The 18,878-nt window shown below is 37.6% G+C and overlaps 1 protein-coding gene across 2 annotated transcripts in view; it reads right to left on the bottom strand.

The window, feature by feature from the left end:
• Positions 1-3,705: 3,705 nt before the first annotated feature.
• Positions 3,706-18,878, bottom strand: part of st18 (ST18 C2H2C-type zinc finger transcription factor) — a 31,589-nt gene continuing 16,416 nt past the window's right edge. The window contains exons 6-22 of one of the 2 annotated variants that reach the window (XM_038717838.1): positions 16,119-16,838; positions 15,253-15,387; positions 14,259-14,349; positions 14,072-14,164; positions 13,324-13,532; positions 12,810-13,009; positions 10,558-10,803; positions 9,386-9,498; positions 8,757-8,819; positions 8,376-8,444; positions 8,046-8,108; positions 7,555-7,635; positions 6,033-6,254; positions 5,775-5,863; positions 5,554-5,657; positions 5,297-5,443; positions 3,706-5,162 (exon numbers count right to left, since the gene is read on the bottom strand). In XM_038717838.1, the coding sequence (XP_038573766.1) occupies positions 5,022-5,162; positions 5,297-5,443; positions 5,554-5,657; positions 5,775-5,863; positions 6,033-6,254; positions 7,555-7,635; positions 8,046-8,108; positions 8,376-8,444; positions 8,757-8,819; positions 9,386-9,498; positions 10,558-10,803; positions 12,810-13,009; positions 13,324-13,532; positions 14,072-14,164; positions 14,259-14,349; positions 15,253-15,387; positions 16,119-16,838 (2,786 nt within the window). In that variant the 3' untranslated portion in view covers positions 3,706-5,021. The remainder of the gene's footprint in view (positions 5,163-5,296; positions 5,444-5,553; positions 5,658-5,774; positions 5,864-6,032; positions 6,255-7,554; positions 7,636-8,045; positions 8,109-8,375; positions 8,445-8,756; positions 8,820-9,385; positions 9,499-10,557; positions 10,804-12,809; positions 13,010-13,323; positions 13,533-14,071; positions 14,165-14,258; positions 14,350-15,252; positions 15,388-16,118; positions 16,839-18,878) is intronic. The other variant, XM_038717839.1, reaches the window with a different exon arrangement.

Genomic DNA, 18,878 nt, shown 5'->3' with positions numbered 1-18,878 from the left:
CCAGGAGCCAAGCTTGCCACTACAGAGAAAACCGCATCCGTTATTTTAACTTTAACATCTATAAATTAAAAAAATTTGACATCCATTGCAGAGAACAAATGTCAAATTGGAAATTAGACAATGAAAGAAAAAAAGAAATATGTAATTGGGCTTTACTTTGGGTAATTTATTTTGAAATTTCCCCCTTAAAACTGTGTACTTTGACATCTCTCATCGCATTTGAAGTTAAAACACCATATCTATCTATCTATCTATCTATCTATCTGTCTATCTATGTCTCTGTCTATCTCTCTGTCTGTCTGTCTATCAATCCAGATAAATGACAACTAAAACCATATAGAGTGAGAAATAGTATAGAAATAACATGGCTGGTCCACTATGATGAGCCTGTTCATTATCATTTTCCTTTGTTACCTAAAGAGAATACAAAATTGGAAACATCGTGGAAAGCTTCACCCACCTTGTAACCTTACACAGTTTCCTAAAGGAAAGGCCTAAATTTAGCCTGCAGCTGGTTTTCTGGCCTGTTCTGGAAGTGTGGGAATGGATGATCACTCAGGTTTAATAAGGAAGCAGTTGTGGTCAGCAGATGCAGGCAGGCTTGATCAGTAGGCACGGTTTCAGGGACCTCGCTTTGGCAATCTCTTTTGATAATACTATCGATTTACTTAGGGAGGTTTTGTATGCAAAACATGCAGTCAGTTCAAGAACTTTTTCAAACCAAGCCTAATTTATTGTGTTTTCAGTGTCTTTGCTCAGACTATGGGGTGTTTCAGAGATGCAGTTGAAGGCTGCTGAAGACTACCTTTATTTTTCTACAGTAATAACAAAGACAGAACTAGAACTAGTATTTTACATAGAAGATAAAGACTCAATTCTCTGGTTTCTCCACAAACCACAAAACATTCTGGTTTAATGCCGAAGTGGCTGGCAGAACAGGAGAGCTCACCAAATCTATCAGCATTCATAGTAGAATGTTTTGATCTCACTTTCTTTCATCATAAATGTTTTAGTGGTAAAATACGTGACCACTTTTTTTGCAGAGTGTGGTTTTGTTCTCCTGCAGGTCGTCTCCTAAGGTGAAGAAATTGTTTGCTTACTTTTTCGGTGGTTTTGTTGTGCCCTACTTACATTACAGAAGGTTGAAGACTGCATAATGTGGGTTCATTCAAGATTTTAGTAATTAAATAATGCACCTTCTCACCCAGGATCATTAGTTGTGTGACGCACGGCCATACATACGTCTGACTAATGAGTCAAACAGCATCTCAGCATCTCCACTCCAAGTATGGCCTGTTTTTAGCTTCGTAATTAGTATGTGACACATGAAACCAGGGACGTAGCCAGGATTTTCTCAGTCTTGACCAACCACCAAAAAATGTTCTGAGTTTAAAAGTAAATTCTTTCTGTCTAAAAATACTGAAATGTGAACCTAGTGACAGTAAGCTTTGAAAACATATTATGTGCAACTTGAGTAATTGTATACTATAGTAAATGTAAACTCCTCCTCGGGTCATTCTAGTACTGAATGAGCTGATTGTGTCTGCAATAGCAGCTTCATGAATATATATATGTTTAAAAAAACTACTCTATAGTTTTGTTAGAAATATGTCAACAGACTTTGTTTTCTACAGCAGGTTAGCTGAGGTCAAAACCCATGAGTGTGTATGTGGCTGCACCCCCACCAACACTCACAGCCTGTACACACAGCATATACATTACAGGAAGTCAGGCCCCTGCGTGGCATGACGGAAGTTGTGTTTGTGGAAGCGCTGAGTGTGAGCTAACAGCCTCGGCTTTTGAACACAGTGTTGTTGCTACACCACAAAATAAACTTTTGGTTTATTAACCGAGTAATGCACTGCCTTTGTTTCAGTGGCAACTTTCTCACCTCAATAGAGGTCAGTGAATAAGATACAGAGATTTGAATCTGTTTTGGAAGACCTTTTTTGTGTAACAGTGGTGATTGAAATAGGATTTACAAGTTTATTTTAAAAAGGCTTGTATAACTGGTTTGACTCCTGATTAATTAATTAAAAAGGTTTTGGAGGAAAAAGAAACAGAAGGAGAATTCAAACCATACTTCACTTTGACTGTCATCCCCCTTGTTGGGGGTTTTATTAGTCTTGAAATGTGTTTTGAGTGACTGATTTGGGATGCCAAGAACATCTTTTTATTTAATAATTGTTTGACTGAGATAAATACTACTGCAGGCACTGGAGCTAAATTAAAATCCTCTTTGAAAATATATCAGCTTGTGTGTTAGTGTTACTACTTTTGTAGCAGTATGTTTTTCCATTATATGTCTGCTGTGATGTCTTTGACTTGTTGTATAAAGTTATCCAAGTTAGGAAATGGAACAATTAGTCAGTCGACAGCAGCTATTTTGATAATTCAACCTTTGTGCTATTTTTCAAGTTAACATGACCTAATATTACTTCTATACTGTGATGATTTGCTTCCTTTCTTTGTCTCATGTATTAGTGAACTAAATATCTTTGGGGTTTTGATTTTTTTCTTCTTTTTTTTGACAAAACAAGCTGTGGGAAGATGTCACATTGGGCTTTGGGAAATTGTGATCCTCTATTCTGACATCTTATTGACCAAACAATTAATTGATTAGAAAATTATTGAGAAAATAATTGGTAATTCATTTATAAGAAAAAAATCCATAGTTGCAGTCCAAAACTGAATATACTGAAGACTGTATGCACTATATTTTGACGGGAGTGAGGTCCCTCGGTGGACTCACATGGTTAGCACCTTAAACCTCCACCAATGCATCGCTTTTATTTTAATTTCTAACTCCAGCAGCTCTGGTTTGCAGCTAACTATCATTATCTTGATTCCAATGACCACTCCCTGTTTCTGTAAATGTAATATCCAGAAGATACCACAAGGTGATGCTAATGTCTAAGGAAACTGAGTGACAGGGTTCACATTTGACTGACTCAGTCTTTCAGAAACCACACAACCATTTGAAAAGTTTATTTCTACCATACACAAACTGTACAACACAGCGCATATCTGTTTATTATGAAATAGTAAAAGTAATAGGAAGTTTCAATTTACAAACTACTTCAACTGAAAAAAAAGCATTACATTTTAATGTAAAAGAAAAGAAAATACAATACAATTTCATATCATACTAATATCGGTCCACAAAAAAGCATTTCACATTACAAAACATCAAATACTAACAGGGAAAAAAAATAAATATTATTCACAAAACTTCCTGAGCAAACAATGTGTGGTATAGGAATTAAATATATACGAAATTATAAATAAAGGATTGTTAGGTTTTAAGAATGTGATTCAAATTTTTAAAGGATTAAAATTCTTTAAAACAGATTGAGTATTTGGATAAAACAAAGTCTTATTTTTCTGTAGTTTGGCTCTTTTGCTGTTACATTTTGTTTTCTTTGAAATTTCCTAGGCTACATGTCTTTGACTTGTATTTGCAGAAATTAAAAAATGTATTGCTCAAATGAATTACTGTAATTTTTCACTTGGGATTAACTTCATGTAACATTTAGACCTGTATTGTACAGTGTCCCATTTCCTTCTTTTTGTTAAGTCAAGGGTGGTGAACTAAAAATACAAAATAATTGTAAATAAAAAAGTGCAATTGATGCAAACAAACAACTGATTAGCCAACAACTATCATTTGTCTATGTTTTCATTTCTTTTTTTTTCTTCTTCTTCTTTTTTTGTCTGTTTTGCATGTAACATTTGAATCTGAAATGCGAGTTGTAGTGGTAGTCAGCTCGGTTGTGAATTAGTTACTATTCAAATCTGCCCCAAGCATTACAAGAATATTCAAACTCTAAGATTGGTTGAAATGTTAAGGCTTGTAAGCAGATAAAACAGGAGCAGATGTTTTTTTTAAATTCACTTCTTCCTTTTTTTCCCCCCTCTCCATGCTAGCAAAAATTAAAATAAACACCAGACTTTTCAATCTCAGTTGTGATATTTCAAAACCTGACTCTGAGATTACAGCTACTGAGACAACGTCATCAGGAACGTTTCCTCCTATGAAAATAATTGTACTGTATAATAAATTAGACACCATCCACATAATACTGTCCTACCACAAAACATAGTACTCGTATATTTTTTATGAATTCATATACATTTAGGCACATACTATATGCACACTCCAAAGTGTGTGCACAGAAGGCAGTTTAATATCTATATTTAAAAAAAAAGACATCTTGACAAAGTGGATTTTTGATTTTTGTTGCACTCTTCTTGTGGCACGCTATGCAAAGCAGAATCTGACATTCAGCTCACCTAATGATGTTGCATTTTTGCTCAGTGTCACTTCCTGGTTGCATTCAGCTGTTATTGGTTAAGAAGAAAAAGGTACAGTACAGTTGCATTGCATTTCTTTTAAATCTCAGTGTTCACTTTGTCTTATCATACATTCAGTTTCCAATAAACAAAGCAAAAGCAATGCTTAAAAATATTGATGCTTAGTCGTTTTGGTAGGTCATTACTTTGAAGGGAGCTCCAACTTATGGTCTAATAATAATAGTAATAATACACGCTTTTCAACACTAGATGGCGAAAGTATGCCATGAAATTGGAATGTGCTTCTATGTAATTTACAATGTGCAGAAAGTCAAACAGATTTCTCAAATATTAAGCATTTACAATTCTAGAAATAAATAAAAATCGAGGAAATAAATACACTGATGAACAAATATAATAATAAATAGCGATAATATAAGAATGACTTGAACACATACAGATTAAAATCAAGCAAACCATACAAAATAATTAAGTGCAAGAGGGGTAAAAATCTCACCAGGATAAACATATCAAGTGAATGCAGAAACAGTAAAAGCATTACAAATCTGGCTGGTAATTTTCTCAGTGCAGTGTATTTACCGGGAAATGCCAAACACATTTCCAAAAGCCTTGTCTTATACATGCAGCCAAGCCAGCACTCTTCAGTAAAATAGAGCTATCTAGTGCCATTATCCCAAGTCAAAGAAACCTCTTGGTAGCTCTACAGCTTAAACATGGATGCCCTTAATAGCCTGTTTGATATTATCCAAGAGGGCCTTGCACTCTGGAGAGTATTCATGCTCCGAGTTGTTGTACATATCAGTTAATGTGTTCACATAGGCTTCAAAATTATGCTCACTGATGGGTCCCTGCAACAAAAACATGTTTGACTATTAGTGAAAACAGCACAGCAGAAATGACAATTTATAGAAAATGAGATTTCTTCCAGGACAGGTTAGATATAATGAGTTGTAGTGGAGTCTGTGGTCAAGGCTTACTGTACCATTTGAGGCAGCTGAATGTCTGTTAGACTGTTAATGAGAGCTTGGCTAAGGCGAGCGAGCTCCTTCAGAAGGCTGTCGTTGTGCTGTTCGATCATCTTGTTCTCCTCTTCAATTGTCTTTAGGTTACATTCCATAGACGATATCTGCTTTCGGGTACAAAAAAAACAGACAAACAAAAAAGAAACTTGTCAAATTGAGCGAGCAGAGATCTCAAACCTTTGTCCTTTTAAATAAACTTGTCAGAGTGGATATTTACCTGGGTTTGAAGTTGCATCATATCTGCTTCTATTTTCATGTTGGATTCATTCAGTTCCTTAATCTCATGATCCAAATGTTGAATATCTTCTTTGTTTTCAACACCTGAGTTGGAGCACATTATCTAATTCATCACGCTCATATATATATATTCAAATATGGATATTCTCTGTGCCAAGATACATGTATCTGTATACCACACAGCATGTCAGAGTAACTTACCGCTGCTGGCTTTCAGTTTGATAGTCATCATCTCTTCTTCTGAGTGCTTTTTCTTGATACTCTGTGCGTTCAGTGGGCAACCCGACAAGCTAGTTCAGCAGGTCATAAATGACAATTTTTAGGTGGGAGAATATCACAAAACTGACAAACTTTAGCATCAATAGAGAAGGTAAATGAGAGTAAAGGTGCCATTGTAAGAAAGGAACATGTCGACCGGCAGAAATGTTTAGAGATAAAATGGAGGACGGGCGACCTCACCTTCTGTGAGTGGCAAACACATTATTGGCATGTCCAAGGCCATTGCAGCCAGGCAAGGGACAATGGGGCAGTTCCTGTTTATTGGCCTTCCAGGCAAAGGGCAGCCCATTGATGGACGACTCCTTCTGTCTTTTGGCAGCAAGTGGACAACTGCCTGCACTGCGGTGGGATGTGTATTTTCCCGATATATGGCCCTGTCCGTCACATCCCATTACTGGACACCTACCAGAGAAACAAACAAAGAGTCGTACATGTTGTTAACCTGCAAACACTGCTGATTCACACAGCGGAAATGTAACTAACATTTAACATTTAATAACGTTTCTATGCAACAGACAAAACATTTAATTGCTCAAAAAATAACAACCACATCATTAAAAAAAAAATCTCCCTTTCAATAACTAGACCGGAAGATTTGTTAACCATTAAGTTGATTAATCCAGCCAAATGCTGATTAAAAATAAAGTCGCCAAAACTAGAAATAATCGCATTAACTATAAGTTACTAATCCACTAAAACTTGAGGTAGAACGAAACGCTCTGTTCAGCGTATACGTTTGGAGGTTGCTGATATTTGTGCTTTAAAACATAAGCACAACTCACGCTGAATATCATTAAGAGTTTGTCAGTTGCATTTTCAGGCCTGTTTTCTGCAGGTCAGTAATGGAGTGACATGAATTACAGATAATTGTCATGTATCCCCTCATGCGAAAGAATGTAATTTGGAGGTGGCCAACCCTTTCCCTTATTGATAAAGGTGAAAGGTCACCTGAGATGATACAAATGGCACACATGCTGTAGAGTGCTGCTGCAAAGAGCCTGTTTCAGCAGTTTGTTACTCGACAGCACAGCAGCACTTAGAGGACAAAACAACACCAGTCCCATTACTTACAACTACCACAGGTAGGTAGCTTGATGCAAGGCATCAGGACAATGGAGGCATGCCATATGGCTCACTATTTACAATAATCTAGGGACATTTGCTACCATCCCCTGTCTCTCCCTTTTTCTCTTAATGTGTATGAGATCTATTCCAGTCTAATTCCTAAGCTCATGCCCTTGCATTAGTAATTAAAAAGAAAAAATCAGTGTCCAGATGTATAAGTAAACAAGGGCTCATATATCTGACTTTGGATTTAAACTGCAAATCAATTACATTATTCTTTTTCCAATAACACTTTCACAGACACATGATTAAGCTGCAAATGAGTGCATTGCATCGGAGAGGGCAATTCAACATTTTCTTGATATACTATAATTATAAGGAAAGCACTCAGTGAAGAGTAATAAGTCAGATATTCCATTCAGAAAATAGGAAAATACAAAACCCTGGAAAAACACGCTGCTAATCCTTAGAAAATAATTCACTAATGTTACAACAAGAGTAGTATTATTTTCTTTGTTTAACTTAATGGCCTCCAGGTATAATTCCCCAGGCACAAAGGCATGACGCATTTTTTTTCTTATTTTATTTTTGAAACAAAAAACATGACAGCATGGGATGAGAAAAAGAAATCTCTTACTTAAGCTCTTGCTCATCTTTGTCATCCTTGTTTGGTGTGAGCTTCAAACCTCCCTTTCTGGCACGTGGACATCCTGATAAGCTACAAATGATTGGAGACCGTATGGGTTAACGTGAAGGAAATCTATTTAAGAGTAAAAAAGAAAAGCTCAATCGTTACAGGCAGCTGTGAGATTTCTGGAGGTTTGATTGTACATGTTTTAATCTAAATCTATAAATCTAAAGACTCTGCATTAGCACATAGCAACCTGTTCTCTTGTTGTAAAGTTTTAAATGTGATTAAATTAGGATTTTAAAACGACAAATAAATGCAAAGATAGATAAGATAGATAGATAGATAGATGAAAAGGCAGCCAAATAAATTAACAAAAAACAAGAATTCAAAAAGTGCAGCATGTTTGCAGCATAAAGTGAGACTTTCACCATCTGTTTGAATGTCATGCATCTGACAAATGTATTTCATGCTCAGTTGCGATGATTTTTCTCTGCTACCTTCTGTGCGAAGCATAGTTCCCAGTCACATGTCCAGATCCATCACAACCAGGTGTTGGGCACCTGCAGGTTGAGAGACAGAGACCAGGTGCTTTTTACAGCAAAAACTGCGAGCAGAGCGGTGAATTCATGCTAATATGCAGAAAGGTAGCACAAATACCAAACAACTTCATGTGGAGTACATAGAAATCATGCAGAATGTGCAGTAAAAAGGAAAGGAAAGGAAGAGGAAAGAAAATATTGACCCAGGCGGAGGCAAAAACAAGCTGCCTAGTTCAATGTGAATGTGAAAAATCCTTTAGCAACAATAACAGTTTTCAAAACACATACTTTAGTTCCTGAGAGTTGGCTGCCATCAGTGATTTGAGTGTTTTGTCAGCCAGGGGACATCCAGACACACTAGAGAGGATAAAGAGCTAACAGTCATTTTAATGCACTCTTTGATCACAGCTGAATTGAATAATCTTAGTACAATGTCTCAATGCATATTTATACAAAATTATTTGAAAACACAACTCCACTTCCTCTTCATGAGAGAGCTTTTTCATGTCACCATGTTTTTAAAAAAAATGACATGTGATATAAAACCTAACTCTAGCTCTGTGACACGTTTCCAACTGTAATAATCAACATAATTAAACAATCAGCACTGTTTTCCTTGTCTGTATATCTGCTAGCTGGTGCTAATGAGAGTGTAATTAATTACACTACCTCCGATGCGATGCGTAATTCCCCGTCACATGGCCGCTGCCGTCACAGCCTGGGGTCGGACAGCTGAAAGAGAACACAAAGCATTTAATGCACAGATTACTCTACTTCCCACAGACTTTGCCGAGCTTGAACTGAATCTTTCTTTTACAACCTTTTCATGGGCATCAAAGAGAAAAGAGTTAGTACAGCGGGAAGTTTAGTAGAGAAATTATCATTATATTGCTCAACATTCAGTTTAAAAATGTCTCTGAATGCCACTGAGGGGGTGCTGTGCTGTGGAAACTAGAGGATCCTACTTTTCTCGTGGTGTGATTCTCAAGAGGAGACCCAGCAGAGCATGCACTCTAACTACAAGAGTCAAGAGTTGTAAGCTTGTACAGGACATACAGGGAGAAAACTCACTTTCAAACAGATACATTTCTGCTCCACATGAACCTGCAGACATACCAGTTACAATGATAGGCAACACAGTGAGTTTCACACTGTCCTATTTAAACAAAGGTATGGTTTGGAGTTATACTTTGTATTGTTCATACTGACCATCTGCCAACTAAAAAGGGAGGCTCTCATCATTCACAGCTGACTGAATAAAGATGCCTCGAGATGTTTCATGCTTTCACGTAACATACCTCAAAAGCTCTTTCTTTGAATCTCGTAATAGCAGCTTGGCTTTGGCACTCATCATGCTGCCATCTCCTTGATAGTGTTGGTCCTCCAAGGAGACATGGTCGTAATCCTCCTGCTGAGAAAGAAGAAAAACATTGCCTTAACTGTCTGAAATGTCTAACCTAGTCACGGACTACAATGACCTAAAAGTGAATAATTAATGAAAAGCCCTGTATAATACTCTTAGAACACACGCCCTGGGTTAGAGTGCAAGGCAAAGAGATTATGCTTAAGGATACTTATGCTGTAGTAAACCATACATCCAGTCACACATAATCCACGTAGTATTTATGATGTATAGCCATTATTAAACCTTTATTTAACCAGGCAGGACACTTAAGAACAACTTCTTATTGACAATGACGTATGGATTTTTCCCCTTCACAGACAGGACTGTCACCAGGTGTTGTGTATGATTTTAAAGCAGGTCAAATGTGATAACTTGTGATATGAACTACAAATGAATACCACTTGTGAAATAAAAAAAAGGAAACCCTGAAAGCCCAGATTAAGATTCATTCACCTCTTGGGCAAGAATGTTACTAGCAGGGCTAAAACTGTAGCATGTCTGTATTTTGCCCTGAACATTTGTGGATTTTAGTAACCTGGGATGAATTTCAATTCTACAATTTTGAAGTAAACTTGATTACTTTATATAATTGATAAGTTTCACTACTTTGACTGGTGTTTTTAGACTAATTTAGACTATTTTTAGACTAAATCTGAGGCCAACAAAGTAAATACATAAATAGAAACTCAGTATTTCTTTAATTCCTGTCAGAGGAGAGGGATCTTTAAAGAAGACAGCATTTAAATCTTTATGTTGGGAGATGAAATGGCAACACTTTATTTCAGATCAGTAAATTCCCAAGTTTCCTAGATAGAATGAGGTAGTTATTTCAGTTAGAGTTTAGTTAGTTGTGTTGCATTTTTTTTCAGAGGAAACTTGCAGAAAATATGTTTGCACAGCTAAACCTAGTAAAGATAATATGAAAACTCCAAATGATTTAAGTATTTTATAGAAATGTAGAGAAGGGGGGTGTTGGGTATTTCAATTCATGACCTCAGTGTTTCTAAACTCCTGGCTCTACATTTTTACATCACATCCAAAGTGCCAGTTGTTGTGTTTTTTTACCTCTGCGTCCTGTAGAACGTGTGCTGTGCTGAAGTTGACAGGGATGGGGCTCTCCCAGCTGTCTCTCTCACACAGCGGCTGGTAGAAGGCGGGGCTGATGAGCACACTCCCGCCTTTGGCCACAGTGGACTCAGAAGGGGACAGCAGGTCGTCCAAAGGTGTTTTTGTCTGGGCTTTTACATTTTCCTTGCACTTCTTCATACTCAAGTCCAGGGTGCCATTTTCATCCACCTCTATGAGCATGTCCTAAAGCAGAAGAAGTTTAATCCTCAACATTTAATCAATTAATACAAGTTACAACATGTTGCAGAGGGGTACAATAAATAAAGTGTTCCCCACATATCATTGCAGTGTGTGCTAATGTATGAAAACACATGAATCAGGGGATAAAAATAGAATCTATTTTCTAATTACACTAAAAGGAATGTAAATAAAACAGTACAATGTCTCATTAATATGACAGCAGCAATATGGTAAACTTGAACCCAACAACATTTCTCTGGAGACATGAAAAATGACTTGAAATGCAGAGCAAACAACCTATGTATTTAAATAATACATACAGTGGTTATCTCACACCAGACAAAGTACCATACTAAGCCAGCGTTAATTCTGCTGAACACAAAAAAAATAATCACTGGTGTGTGGTTTTTCAGTGACAGCTGTGTCATCTGTTTTCTAGGACACACAACCAAGATGGCAGCTGGGGGGAGGGAGCGGGGAGGGGTTGGTGGGGGGGGGGGGGGGGGGGGGGGGCGGTGGTTGCTGGTTTTAGGTCATCATTATTATAGCAAAAATTAAAAAGCTTAATGTGGCATAAGTTTCCACACTGACAGATGTGTTTGTCGTTTCTGCGCTGAAACGCAATAGCATGATGACTTATGGCTGTTTTATGGTATTAAAAGTTTTACCTCATTAAATGCTGAAATCCTTTTCCATAAATGAAACCAATTATTCAACGCATATGTTTCATTAAACCCTATACATCATTATTTTTTTTTGTAACAAAGTGGAGCTTTTCAAATTAATTAAAGAGGATAATTTACATGAACACTGGATGTGGCTGTCCACTTTAATTATCCAGCCATTTGATGATGTGTGTATCTAATCAAAATAACACCAGTGTAAAACTAAAGGATGTACAAGACTTTCTGTCATTTATTTACGATTTATTTTAATGTTGTTTTTAACTGCAACTCAAAACAAAAACTCAGGATTTAGTTATTTTTTTGTTGTTGCTATTATTGATGAATTAATGATGTAATTTAAGCATCTCACATAGTTAAATAAGTTAAATCAGCTTATATTCACGCTTTAAAGGCCAGCTATTTGGTGCTTTTTTGTGCGATATTTCAACGTGTTATATACATATGCAGATAAGTTAAAGCATCCGACGACATATAACACTCTAAATATGGCCCCTTTTTTCAGACCTGAAAGCTGTTCTTTATTCTGTACGTCTCTCCAAGACAACTAAGCTGTAAATGAGAACAGATGATTAACTTGCTAACACTGTTTTATTCATTCAGTGGGCTGGTACCTGGTACAAGGCCACATTCTCAGCTCAACAAGCTGGGAGACAAGGATCTGTGCTGTGTAGGTGTGGAAACCTTGAATCATCTACAGTACAGTGTGCATGTATGTAACCCACAGAATGTGATCAATATTAATCATGAAGTGAGTTTGGAAAAAGCTGAACACAATGCCGCGTTGGAGATAATGACAGCAGATGAGATTTTGGCTCTGCACACATTTCCAAGAAGAGTTTGGATTTTGTGTGAATTAAACTTTTCAGATGTTAACTCCTTTAGCTGATTGGCTTAATCCGTTAAAATGCTTTAAAATCTATCTGGTGTAGACACACAGCCTATGCTGGATCATATAACTAAGCAAAATATCCTCTGCCATCTGCAGCGGGCAAGATGCAGTTTCAGACAACAGTTCAGGGTTTTTACATGCCAGCTGATGTCGAAACAAAATACACTACCACATGTTTATAAAAAAATATGCGAGTAGTTGTAATTGGGAAAGAAGGCTGATTGTAATTCTTCTTCTTTGATGTGATTACACAAATTTTCATTTGTGTACATTAAAGCTTTATGAAGTGGAAACCTCCTTGTTTTTCTGCCACCAGAGCGCCAAGCTCCCTTTGCCAAATTCTGTCTTTTGATGTCTTCCCTTTTTATACACAAATCAGAGTTCCTTTAAAATGACCACATTAAATACCTTTCCAAGTGGTCTAATTTGATTACCTTTGTGGAGGTTGCCAAGGGCCGGCCAGCAACAGCCTCCATGTTCTTCCGGTAGCGAGTGGAGAGGTTAAGGATGGCGGCGGTTGCTGCTGCGGCTTGGAGGCCGTCTTCTTTTTTGAATTGACTTGGTGGGCTGTGCTGACCAGAGGTGGGCAAACGGCCACCAGGAGCACTAAGGAAGCCAGGATACTGCTGAGGTGCTAAAAGACAAATAATTAGCGAATAATTTAGTTACTGAGACACCAAGTGTTCTATGCAAACTTAATAGTACATAGAAAACAATTATATTTGTTGGTTTTAGCAACAACCACTGATACAAAATATGGATGCACTCCTTAAAATGGATAAACAGGACTTCTAAATGTAGATCTCAGTTTGTTGTTGTGGACTGACTATTCATTTTGTGGCTGAAACAAAAGCTCCATACTTTTGACAAAAAAATTCACCTTCAATACCATGTTAACTTACAAAATACAAACAAACATTTTTTGTTTACAATAAAGGTGTAACTTACAATCAGGGAAATGTGACATTTCCTGGTCCTGGTTGGTTCCCATCAGAGGCTGTTTGCCGAAGACCTGTGCATCAAAGCTGGCATAATCAAAGCGGATTCTGCTGTATTTGTCCATGTCTTTCGTGAGGCTCGTTTGCAAGGCTGCTACTGGATGAGAGAGTCTGTAGTTCAACTGGTTCATCTCGAACTTCTTTATCAAGCCAATAGCTCTACAAGGAGGAGGAAAAAAATACTTTATTCTATTGTGCAAAACTTGTGAAATAACAACTGCACAAAAAGCTCATATTAAGCACTTAAGTATAGATATTGTCTTTAACCATTCAGGGATGCCAGTGCTTTTGTACACATAGAATCTGGGATCTGATGTGTGTTGTAGATCCACAGCCAGGTTGCCAGACTAATTAATATAGTGGGAGTGGGCATACTGCCCATGATATATCCACAGGGAACAAAGAGTTCTGCTCTTTTATCATCTCTAATAGAGAAGAACTCACAGGACCACCAAGCGTTGCTTATGTCTGCTTGGAAAGCCTGAAATAGACGTTCTGCTGGGATCAGTGAATAAAAATATCCCACACCCCCCTCAACAATAATAGTGTTTATCAATTTTTTGAATAACCCCAGTTACGCTTTTACAACTTCAGTCCACTACAGAGCGGAATATGATTTGTGGATGTTTGTTGTAATTGTTTTCCTGCACAATGACCATACTGATTGCAATGAAAATCCTCAATGTCCGGTCTGGTACCTCGGTGAGCGGTCAGGTGTTTGTCTGCATTTCAGGCTCTCGTCCTGAGGTTTGGAGACTTTCACTGCAGCAGCAATGGGGCAGCCTGAGAGACTGGTTGGGGAGGAAATCAAACACATTAGCCTGATGCTGTTACTCATCTATGAAAAGGGCGCCGATTTCTAACAGCTTTCTCCTGTGAATGTACCTCCGGTGGGTGCTACGGTTGCTGTTGACATGGCCTCTTCCTGTGCACCCGGGTGTAGGGCACTTGAGGACGTTCTCATGCATGGCCAGGACTGAGGGGACGAGGACAGAGAGAGGACATAAGCTCAGAAACATAATTCCACATGTAAGACATAATCAAATTTAAAGAGTATAAGATGGTAAATACACACACACACACACACACACACACTGCACATTTTACAAACAAAACAAATACATTTTCATACATTAAATGATGATTTATGTAACTGGTTGGTACATTAATGCCTATAGAGCAAAGATGCTACAGAGACAGAAACAGGAGAAAAAAGCAAAAGGCTTTCTTATTGTGAGGAATGCTGTAATGTGGCTGAAATGTAAATAGCTTAGTGCAAAGAGGAGCGTAACAAACCAGCTGATTATATTCTTCAAAACAAACACGTCGTTAAAGGTCCGCTCTGTATCCTTAGAAACTTCTTTGCTGTACATATTCTCCAATTAGTTTGTTGGAGTTGTCTATTTATTTTTGAATGCTGCGTTAGCTAGCCCTTTGATTTGCAAATACTGGCTCCAGTCTAAGAGCACGCGCTTTTTTGAAAAAGTTAATTACTTTTTCTGTTCCTTTTGTAACATTACTGTTTAATGTTGAATGTTTGTGGAGTTATATTGAAATGACTTAACAATCGCCAGTGTGTGTGTGTGTGTGTGTGTGTGTGTGTGTGTGTGTGGGTGGGGGGGTGGAGAATTCAATATTCACACATTACAACACATTACGAGAAAGAGAGAGAGAAAGAAATCCTTTACATTTATTTGAAAAGTTTCATGCACATCTTTGAATTGAACTAAATGTATAAGCAGGCCTTTCTTGTCTTTGGGTCCGTGCTAAGAGGATTTCAATTACTGTGACTGATTGTAAATCCTAAAACTGGCAGTTTTTAAAAGTATAAATCATCCATTATACAGCATCTACACACAGAACGGCTTATGTGACTTACTCTCTGGAGGAACTCGGACTTTATGAGGACACCCAGATAAACTCCTGTGATGTGGGTACAGGCCGGTCACATGACCCGTGCCATCGCAGCCAGGAGTTGGACACTTTATATCCTTTTTATCTGTACGCGGAGAATCTGCGGACACAGTAAAACAGGATTTCACAATAAATAAATATAATACAAATACTGTACCGCTGCCTAAACATATCAAAGCCCTTCTGTCTTTGTCTTTATCAAGAAATGCAGAAATAAGTGAAATATACCTATAATGTACTTTCCTGGATACATATTCTACATAGGTCAACAGATTGAAATATCATGCAAAGCCAGACACTTTTTCCACATAATGCATCTATTAATCTGTCATTTTAGTTAAGGCTGCAGTTCAACACAGAGTATTCACTTCTTAATGCCCATCCATCGAAAGATTACATCTAGGATTACACATTTAGCTGCAGTCATTTGAAGAATCAGAGGGAAACATGAGAGGTACTTTAGGAGGATTTAAGACTTATGGTCATGGTTAAATATCCAGTTGATTCCTATCAAAATCCAATATTCTGAGTAGTAGCAATTCCATCAGAAAATTTTGTTCTTCTTTTTTAGTCTGTTTATTTATTACTTCACTTGTTGCCAAAATGTTTTAGTACTTAAGAGGATTTCCTCCCTCTGATTCCCCCCTGTGTATGCTTCTTTTATTCCTTTTAATGTTTTTTTTTGAGCGCCCGATCATCCAAATCACATGTGGTCTATCTGATTTGTGAAAACTGTTTGTTCCCAAACTGAACAGTTTTGATTCTTAAGAATGTGTTTATCTTTAGATCAGCTTCATTTTACTTCACTGGTCGTTCCCTCCACATCGTTACCTTTTCCTCCATGATAGGTGAGTCTGCTGTCCATGTCCATCATCCTATGGTGCCTTCTCTCATTGGTCATCTGCTCCATGAGGAACCGGTCCATCTCCCTGTAGGCATGGTGTAGTACCTGTCTTTGCTCTGTCTGCAGAGCTATGGCCTGCTCCAACAGGCTGAGGTTCACCCTCCCTCGGTTCATTTCCAGGCCTCTCTCATGGAGGCCCATAGGCCAGCCATCAAGTCGAGGGGGCCTCTCTGAGTCTGCCTCTGCCTCCCCTTCACTGTCCTCCTCTGGGGGGAGCGGCCTGTATCTTAGAGCCTCAACCTGAAAAATACTCGCTCTGCCCATCAGACTACCTAATTCTGAGTGTGGCTCTTCTCTCGTGTGGTCGTTCCTGCCTAAAAGGTCTTCAGAGGCTCTGGAGGGACTGCAGCCTGAGCCATTCACCTTGGCAGACAGAGGCAGTGGCTCCCACTCAGCCTCGCTCATGTCTTGGTAAAGATTCTGTGGCGATGATGCACCGCTCATCCTGTCTTGACTTTGGTCTTCTTCTTCATTATTAAGGAGCTCCTCATCATCTTCATCCATGACACGTTCAGATATGTCCGGCTCACACAGTGGAGAGTCATTTGACGTAACTTCTGACCATCCGAGAGAATCACTGGACTTTGCTGCTGCATCATGGCAGCCATTTCTCTTGGCAACTCCATTGATTGCACTCAAGTTTCCGTCTAAAACAACAAGGAAACACTTATTATTTTATGCGTTTTCAAGACTTGACAGACCAAACATGTTCTTTTGTGACCCCTCAGTCACATACAGGATAAGAATTGTATGTCCTTGATAATCTTCTCCAAATCCTTTAAAAGGTTTTAGATTTTGTGTTACTTTTCTACAAATAATATCTTGAGAAAAAACATGTTTTTATAACCTTCTAGTGGATTAATAACAACACATGTTGCAACAGAAATGATAATCATAAGGTTGCAAGATTTCAAAGCAATTCAAGTATATTTTAGATAACATGACCCTTCTGTTCGCTAGTTGCAACATGAAACCTCGAGATGAGAAACACAATTGTTTTCTTCTTCCTCTGTGTCTTCAATTGGAGCAACAACCCAATATAGATTTAGGACAAGATTATGGAGGGATTTACTGTGTGGTGGACAGTGAACATCAGTTTTTAATTAGTTATGTGTATTTGTAAGTGCAAGCTAAGCAGCAACACGTTGTCATCTTTGAATAAAAAAAACACATAATTGTTGTTTCTAGGGATGAGAACAAGGAAAGTGAAGAGGACTCCTGAAAACACAGATGGAGGAAACCACAAACATGAAAATAAAGGAGAGAAATCTCTGTGAGCTGCTGCTGCCTGTGTGGCAGAACTTGGGTTAAGGAGACTCCAAATATACACCTCAGTCAACAAACTGACAATATTTTATGTTACAAGAAATGTGAATAAAGCACAACAGCTAAGAAATAAGTGGCTTGCTTAGTGAACATGACTCAAAATTGCTTAAAATCCAACTAACTATATTAATTTTAATAAGAAGTTTTATTTTGAATTCACTTGTCGAATCTTAACAAAAAACTGTGGTTGAAAAACAGCTTAAAGATTAAATGAAAATCATAAATGCCACGGGATTAAGAGCAAAGTAACATGTTTATCCGTGTGTAGAAAAGCAGGGTGATTTTAATGTTTAAAAGAAGAAACATTTGTTCAAATGTTTTTTTTCTAACATCAAAACTGTATATTTTAAAAATAAGTAGTTATGTGGGTCTTTCTCAGTTAAAGCTTATTATTTTAGTGTAGAAATAACTCATAATAGCTCATTAAAATGCGAGATGCTGCAAAAAAGATTGGTAGATGATTTAATTGAATGTTTTGTCAAATTATTTTTTTAATAAAGTCATGTATTAGTTTTTTAAAAGATGAGTCACTGAATTCCCAGCTTTTGAGTTTTAAAAGTCTGTGATAAGACAGCATATATGAGAAATGTAGCACCATTTTCAGATTAATAAACTATATACATTTATTCTTGGATTTTACACTAATTTTGTATAATCTCTTTTCTCCATCTGAATGTGCTGAGCACTCTCAATAATTTAATTTGCATGACCTTTTGCTGTCTATCTTTTAGCATAAATCCAGAAATCCTGGTCACATGTACAGAAAGCCACAAAGATTGTGCGAAGCCTTACGCACTGAAAGTCTGATCAGTGGAACAGACAAAGAGGGTTAGGGTTATCCCTCAAAATGCATTTGAAACAACACTTTATTAACACCACTGATTATATTAAGTCATGGTCACTGATTAACAATGGAAAGCTATCATCTGGATTGATTCAACAAAATCTCTCTTGATCCTCCAAAACCATTCAAACTTATGCTCTATTAAGGCTCTTTGCACTGTAAGGGTTTTTACTTTCAGTAGGCTGGACTGTGGGCCTATATCCTCTTAAGTGGCTAGACACCAGAGACTGAACCTAAAGTGGGATCCGATAGGTTGAGAAGATAGACAGAGATGGATTCTGAGAATCACATCACACACTGTTGAGCATGATACAGATACAGGCATTATCAGACAGACAGCTATGACTTATTAATGGGAGCAGCACAAAAACGTAATCCTCACCAAAAGAGCTTTAACATAAATTATGTGGCACTAATAAAATGACAAACTGTTTTTGTAAATATATGATTTTATATGATTATAAACTACAGTGGAATTTGACATGTCTGGTTTCATATGCATTTTAGTCCGGCAACA

Source organism: Micropterus salmoides, unplaced genomic scaffold (assembly GCF_014851395.1).
Source record: "Micropterus salmoides isolate LMB-PRFRI ecotype aquatic unplaced genomic scaffold, ASM1485139v1 Ms_hic_scaffold_14, whole genome shotgun sequence".
Taxonomy (NCBI): domain Eukaryota; kingdom Metazoa; phylum Chordata; class Actinopteri; order Centrarchiformes; family Centrarchidae; genus Micropterus; species Micropterus salmoides.
This window is presented reverse-complemented; position numbering and strand designations above follow the sequence as displayed.